This window comes from Pundamilia nyererei, unplaced genomic scaffold (assembly GCF_000239375.1).
Source record: "Pundamilia nyererei isolate P.nyererei 1_Seehausen unplaced genomic scaffold, PunNye1.0 scaffold00114, whole genome shotgun sequence".
Lineage (NCBI taxonomy): Eukaryota > Metazoa > Chordata > Actinopteri > Cichliformes > Cichlidae > Pundamilia > Pundamilia nyererei.
In genome coordinates, this window is record NW_005187515.1 from 1376241 (window position 1) to 1384329 (window position 8089).

The 8089-nt window shown below is 44.2% G+C and overlaps 1 protein-coding gene across 2 annotated transcripts in view; it reads left to right on the forward strand.

Annotated features, from left to right (window-relative positions):
* LOC106456332 (neurexin-1-beta-like) overlaps positions 1 to 6031 on the forward strand; it is a 214891-nt gene extending 208860 nt beyond the window's left edge. For both annotated transcript variants that reach the window (XM_013913085.1, XM_013913086.1), the window contains one exon: positions 3610 to 6031. In XM_013913085.1, coding sequence (XP_013768539.1) covers positions 3610 to 4499 — 890 coding nt within the window. In that variant the 3' untranslated portion in view covers positions 4500 to 6031. The remainder of the gene's footprint in view (positions 1 to 3609) is intronic.
* Positions 6032 to 8089: the final 2058 nt, after the last annotated feature.

The following is an 8089-nucleotide window of genomic DNA, read 5'->3' on the forward strand; positions in this document are numbered from 1 at the left end:
TTGCTGCACAATATGTGACTCTGAGTGAGATACAATATGAGCAGGGCATCATATCTTTTTTGTCAAAACAAGTCAGTTCACCTGAGAACAGCAGCAGCAGTTTACAGAGCCCCGCATTAAAAGAAGCAGGTTTGTTCCCTGCACCGATTATAGGGCCACCTATTGTAGCGGGATTCAGAAGCAAGAAAGGGATAATATATTATGCTCGGACACGCAGTTAGATTTTCCATCTGCAGCCTAATCGAAGCTAAATTACAGAATGCTGAAACTCCAAACAACCTTTTTGCTCTAAATATTTCAAATAGATGTGAGCGGGGTGATGTGATCAGCAGAATAACGATATTTGTCAGGAGACCGACGTGGATGCATCAGTATCCATCTGCCCTGTGCTTATTTTGAGTAAATAGGAGGGGTGGGGGTGACTCACACTGGCAACGCAGTGGAGAGGCATGTGGGTAAAGATAAAGAAATTTCATCATTGTGGACTAAACGTCTGCCTCAGCTGTTCAAATCAACAGAGTCAAACTCAATCAATCAGGCTGAATATCTGAGTCTCTCCCGCTTTAACGCTGAAATGACAGAGTGGGAATGTTAAAGAAACAGACCCCCACACGTGGGAATCATGCCTAATTTTTTTTTTTTTTTTTTGGCATCAGAACTGGTCTCAGTAAATCCCAGTTTGGGTCTGATGGCTTTGATGTAAAATAATACGCATTCACCTAAATATTTTATGCTCACTTTCCTGGGTTTCCTCTGGTTTACATCAGTCTGTGGTTCTTGGCAGCTTTCAGCAGGAGAACACATGCAGGGAGATTTGTGACATGTATCCCCCACCCACCCCACCTTCCAACCTGGCTGTTAACAGCACCAGAGCTGCATACAGGGACCACACAGTGCAGTGCCGGAAAGCCAATTGAAGTTGCTGATTGGTTTTAAATATTGGTGCAGTAGGCTTAGGTCGCACAACAGGAAATGAAAAGATGTTTCACTTGATAACTGCCTGGAGGTCTGACATGTGGCTCACTCTGTGTATGAGGGCTGAGGTTCATTACTCTGCTAGGAGCTGCTGCCTGCCAGTCATATGGGATAATGCCATGAGGCCTTCAGGCTTTGGCTCCTAAAAACTAAGAGGACAGCAGAGCGATGTGGGTCACTTGCTTGAACAATCCTTTCTATGTACACTTGTGTATGATGACTCTGAGCCTCCCGTAAATATTTAATAACCATTGTAAGCGTCACTCCGAGGGGCTCCTATAAGCAGACTTTAAGCAGGGAAGCACAGTGGTCCTGATTCCTGAGGATTACATTAAATGTTTATTGTAACAGGGGCATCTATTTGCCGTGTCAGCCGCACGTACAGTAAGTAGGACGCACTGTGAGCAAAGGTAGCTTCTCAGTAATGGGCAGGCTGCACACCGAGCAGCAGGTATGAAGCTCGAAATTGCACTCGCAGCATCTGCGCCACGCAGACAGACGGCAGAGTAAAGATAGCAGCGCTAACGTCTCGTCATCACCCTCACTCGCACATGCGTCCTGTATCTCTAGGAAACGATCTTCTCTGCGTTCCCAAATCGTTGGCCCCACCCCCCTCGCTGGAGCGACTTTGACGAGTTATCTTACGAAACCCAAAGATTTTCTTTCTTTCTTTTGAACGCACTGGGGGAAATCCTACTCGAAGTGAATCTGCTTTGTTCCTCAAATGTGCCGCCGCGCTCTGCTGTCCTCTCGCCTTCAAGGTGAAACTCATCCCTCAAACGCAGACAGAAAATGTATGGGAGAGAAATAACTTGAGCATTGCCATGGAAACTAGCCTTTCCAGTAGTGGTGGTGAAATAATAACTTAGAACGGTTGAAGAATTACTAAGTTTCTTTCTCCTTTACAGCTCTCACATTTTGCTTTATTTCAAGGAGTTTCTCTCAAGTGTGTTGTTATATGCTGATATGTCGCAGTGGCTTTGTTAACCCAATGCATTACCTTTTTTTTTAACAAAGCCTTTGCCATTCTTTAAGTGAAAATGTGGGGGTTTTGTAACTGACCAATGGGTTTGGGGGTGTTTGAGTGCTGCTGAGCTGAATAAAGGCCACAGAGGAATTCTTACAATCCCAGAACCTCCTATTAACCATCCCCTCCCTTCCCATTCATTCCTGAAACGCCTTATCCAGCCACTCTCTCCCACTGAGTCTCCCTGGTTTACCTCATCAATCGAACACAGAGCCAGAGTCATGATTTTATGCTGGTGATGTTGGCATTTCTTTGCTTATGTTTTGCTGTTACCTTCCCTTTTGTCCCCCTCCAAGATGTGTTGTAATCTAATTCACTCTGCAATACTTCTCAACTGTTTCCTTTACTGACCCTTTTGCAACACTGGACAGAAAATTGAGTGTGTAAATTTACTGCTATTAATATTCTATTTCCTGTTGACACACTCCTGATATGTCTAACCATTTCAGTCTATGATACAAGGATTCCTCTTAAATGCACCTTTTTTCCCCCAATAATCTGAACTGAAGCAAAGTCGAAGCTTATTTCGCACTGGGCTAAAATTGCATAACTGAGGCTTGAACTGAAATTCTGGCTCATTAAGACTTTTTTTTTAATGTTATTTGTGTTGATGGCTGTTTGAAAAGAACATCATTCCCCCATGTTTAACGTGTGGTGTTTGGGAGGGAAGTGGGCATGAGGGAGTCATGATAAAAAACTGAGCAGTATTATTTAATACTCTGTTACTCAGTGCGCTGTAGTGTAGTGCACTGAGAGTTTGGGTTAAGAATTAGAGGCATCAGTTTTCTGCAGCCGCTCCTGAGGGTTTGCATACAGATTAAGCTAATTAGAAATGAGCCATAGAAGCCACCATGCCCAAAAGGGGAAAATAGGATTGAGACAATTCTTCATTTTTATTTGGGGGGGGGGGGGGGACAAGTGAATAATGCAACAATACATTATTATTCTTTTTTTTTGTTACATTCTGATTATTTTTCACCCAATAAAGAGACAAAAGAGGAGAGGAGGTAAACAATGGTGGGGGTGGGGAGGGGAGTTGTTTATCACTATCCGAGAACAATCTTACACAGCTTTCTTTTTGTAATTTTTTTTTTCATGCAAAAATCATGCGGCCAATTTGTTGATGTAAGTGACCTGAACCTCGTGGTTTGCTATCTTATTTAACCAATCACAGCAGAAACATCTGAGCGCTAGCGTAGTCAGCGAAGGTAGGACTAGAAAGGTTAGCAGTGAAGGATAGGCTGTGTAGTACAATAGATGTTACGTTGTTCAGTGTAATTTGTAGTCTGCTTTTACCTTGTGTTAGTGATATGACATGTAGGAATATGCAGCACAGCGAAATAGGTCAGAACAGTCAGGAGCAGGTGCAGGCTAGAGTATATTCTTACATCTTGTTTTATAATGCAGCTCAAAGTTAGTCAGCATATTAACTTTTTAAATAGAACAGACTAAACTTGTAGAACTAACCTCATGTTAAGCTGTAGTGCTGTTCTAATACTGGTGTTTCTGTAACATTTGAACTGTCTTTCTTCTGTTGATCTGGAAGTCGTCTCTCCCTCAGGTGGTCTCTAACACTCTTTTCCTTCGTTGTCTCTTTCTTGTCCTAGGAGGTGAATTAGTGTTGCCCATTATTACAGTGGACTCCCTAGACCCCCCATCTATCGCCACCCACTACCCAGTAATACCCCCGCCCCCCACCACTTACCGCCCTTTCCTCACCCTGCTTGAAACCACCAAAGAATCCCTCCCCTTGCCCAACGGCCGGCCCCCTTGCCCCTTGGACCAGGAGGACTGCGAGGAGACCATCGAGGTGTCGGCGTACGGTTCGGGGGAGATGACCGAGTCAGATGACGAGGACTATTACAAAAATTCCGCCCTGGTCACCGACAGGACTGTCCTCCCCCCTCCCCCGGCCGTCGAGGGTGGCGTCCAAAACCCCCGAGACCGCCATTTCTCCCGCTTCCCCAACTCCCGCCCCCCTTTCTCCTCCACCCCCACAGCCAACCCCGATCAGCTGAACCCGCGCATCAAGTCAGCCGGCGGCGGCAGCAGCAGTAGTAGCAACAACATCCCTGCCGGGAAAATGAACACCCGGGACCAAGTGCTGCTGCCGCCGGCCCAGCCCTCTTTGGATCCAGGCCACCGTAGAGTCCCAGGTATAACCTATCCCCCAAATTTCCCTCATGTTCCCACTCCAGACCCCACGTCTCCAGAGAGAGGGCTCCCGGGTGCCGTAGAAGTGCAGCAGTCGAGCAGCACCACCGGGATGGTGGTGGGCATCGTGGCAGCCGCTGCCCTCTGCATCCTCATCTTGCTGTACGCCATGTACAAGTACCGCAACCGCGATGAGGGCTCCTATCAGGTGGACCAGAGCCGTAACTACATTAGCAACTCAGCCACACAGAGCAATGGGGCCCTGGTGAAGGAGAAACAGCCCAGCACTGCCAAGACGGTCACCAAGAACAAGAAGAACAAAGACAAAGAGTACTACGTCTGAGGGAGTGCCGCCGTGACACACAGGGGCAGACAGCAGAGCACTTAGAAAAGGAAAGAGACGGCGGGGAGAAGGAGGGAGAGAAGGCAGTATGTGGGAAAACTGCAAACACATCACAGTGGCTAATTCATTTCAAACTTCAAGTATTGTCAGGTGCTCATATGTGTTACCAGTTCATCTCGAATCAGAGGGAGGCAGCGAAATGAGATGGCACAGTGACATCACAGCTCTCCTCACACATTTCCACATTGCTTTGATTGATTAGACTAAACTTCAGTTGCATTCAATGCTAACCACAGTGTGGATTTAAGGAAAGGCTATTACATCTCTACACATACCGTGCCAACAACCACGTAGCAAATGCTGATAAAGCAGTGATTCATGGGTTAGCCTGAGTACTGTAGGAAAGCATCGCCATCAGTATTTGTGTCAAGGCCTGTACTTGATTCTGAGGAGAACCTGCGTCACCTTAGACAGTATCAAACAGATTTTTTTTTCCAACCGGCCTCAAATTAGCAGATCAATATACTGCCAGCTTAGAGAAACACTGTGTCAAATCCAGCTCCTCCACCTCTGTAAGTGTTCGACACCTCCGATCTCTCGCCTCTCATCGGATCTCTCTCTCTCCTTCTCGTTCACCCACGAACTCTGTTTCTCTCCTTGTCTACGGTGCCCAGCAGCCGATGCGATGTAAACTCTGCCGTGTTTCAAGCATGTAGTATTCATTTACGAAAAAGAGATAAACTGTTTTTCCTTTCTGTGGAGTTTAAAAAAAACAAAAAAATATGACGCCGATGACTGATGATCGTAACAACATTAAAAGTAGCAACTACGTGAGATGCCACCGCTCCAACCTAACGGATGCTAAATTGTACGTTTAGCCGCCAAAAACTCATCGAGGCCAAAAAAAACACCCCTTTGGTCGTCCTTTGTTCCAGCAGATCTGTGTCATGTGTATCTGGGGCTCTGAGGTGCCCCCTAGTGGGCCAGCAGAGAAACTGTCACGTCCTTACAAGTTACTAATCACCGAAAAACAGAAAAAACCTCCAGCAAACAAGATGAACTCTGTTCTATATAATTATAAATATATGTATAGACGTTGCAGAAACATATGGACCTATGTGAACGAATCAAAAAGTGCGTTTGCTGAGACGTGCACAGCAAAAGATGGGATTCTTGAACAGCTTCACCGTCCAACCCCCCCGTTCCTCAGACCCCTGCCCCCCCACTTCATGAACAGTGCGGCTGATGGAATGCCTTGCTGCAAGACTCAGTCACTTTGGTTTGCTCTTTTCTTTTCTTTTTTTAAATTTCTTTTCATTTCTGGAGGAATGAGAGACATTTTAGGGAGATTCTGAATTCATTCGTGTTGGAGTTCCACTGTGGAGAGAGATACCTTGCAGCAGCTGAAAAAGAGCAACTGTGTCGTTCGCCCCTCTCTAGCCTGACTGGACTGACGGCAGCCCGCGGGCAAAGCGAACTTAATGGGAAGAGCACACAAATAAAAGGAGAACAGCAGTTCCCTGAAAGATGTACAACAGAACTCTAGTATTCCAATTTTCTCAAGTCTATTAAGAAAAGAAAACTGTACCATGAAAAGAAAAATTCTGAAAAAAGTTTGTGAAATGTCTAAATATTTGACTTTCATCCCATTACTAAGAGAGATGTGTTTTCCCTACTATCATTCCTGTTTGGAGAAAAAAAATAACTGATTCTGGGAAACTGAAATTTCTATGTATTTTCTTTTGGTACCTGAGCAAATATGATTTGGGTTATGAACATCAAACCATGCATTCTCCTTTTCCAGAGGAGAAAATGTCCTCTTTTATCCTGTCATCCTTAGCCTCTTTCTTTGTTCTTCATGCATTCCTTTTTCTCTGTAGAGATCGTATGTCCCCGTATCCTGTGAGGAAAGCAGGTTTTATCCATCCTCTGATTTTTATTTACTTTAATTTGTTTTATATCTATTTCTGTCTATATGGCGAGAGACAAGACGGTAGTCATTTCACTTGACGGGCTCCGTCGTTACTCTCGTCTGCCACGTTTGTCTGGTTTCTCTCTTTCTCCATTCTGAGCATACTCTCCCAGTATCTTCCTGTTCTTTCTAAATGTTATTGTAAAGTGTTCCAGTGAGATGACTCTAAATATGTGTACATTAACAGAGGGAATACACTTGGTTATATACTTCTTACTTACTGCGTTGTGTGGTCTGTTCATTGTCTCCTTATTTTCAAATTTGATTCAATCCCCAGGAGGTACCCAGAGGACTGCAAATTGCTTTGAAACAGTTCGATATTACGACATCCGATGGACCAAGTTGCTGGTGAAAGCAGCTCTAATTAGAACCGGACCATTTCTGACTCTGACACCCCGATTAAGATAAATGCTCTGCAAAATAAGTCTGTAGCTGGACCCGTTTTAAAGGGATAGTCTCATTTCTCAGTATAAAGAAAAGTTATGACATCAAATAATTTGAAAGATGCTATAATCACATAAATTCTCCACATCACAGATTTAAATGCTGACATATTTCATAACAGCACAGTGGCCCTAAAAGCATTAATGTGTTAATACATTTTCCAAATTAAGAAAGTAAGACGATTTCACACTGCAGTGTGAGGATGGATGGTCGGGTTAGTAACCACAAGCAGTTTTAGTCTAAATGTATCTTAATATTATCAGAAATCGATAGAAACACAGGGAGCAATTACTCGCCCAATGCCGTTTTCATTTCAGAGGAAAACTTCAGCTCCTTATCTCCACGTTGATGTGAGCGCACTTTTCTGATTTTGAGTCTCTTTGGATGTATTTTTTCTCCTTTCCACAATTGTCAGACTTGATTCAAGTACGTCGAGACCGCGTTTGTTTTATGTCAGTTACATTTTCATTGTAGAGCTGAGGTGTTCAAAATATGAGCCTCGGCACCCCAGGAGGGCACAAGGGGAGAGACGCGAAGCAGAGACACTGCCTGAGATCAAAGAGACGGGTGCGTATGCAGGTGGTCTGAAACAGTCGGGAAAGTTTAGACCAGACATTTCTGTCAGAAACAGCACTCTCTCTCTCTCAAACTCTCCCAAACGCGACACGTGTATTTTTAGGTGTTCGGTGCCACTTCCAAAGGACAATAGAAAGAAAACACAGTCAAATATGTTCAAATTCATCCATAATGACATCCATTACATCCATATAGGGAAAGGTATTTGCTTTTATTGGTGCCCATTTTCCAAGTGTAAATACAAATAAGCTCAAATATACAAAGCTCACATTTTACTTCCTGTATTACTAACCCCAACAGGCCTGGATGAGCTGCAGCCCAGCACCTCTGGAGCTGGTACAGTAGGGGTTCATTGTTCTGCTGAAAAATCGCTTTAGCAGCAATGAGGCGCTGCTGTCATTATGAAACAAAGGAAAACATCCTGCAGTCTTTTGTTTATTCACTAAGCTTCAACGGTCCTTCAATGGCAGAGCATTTTTTTAAAATATATACATTAATTTTGTGGCCTGCCAAGATGATCATACCTCTGTAGTATTGTTTGCTGTGATCCTGCAGGAAAATATAAAAAACATCTTTTTTATTCTACTGCCTGAACAAA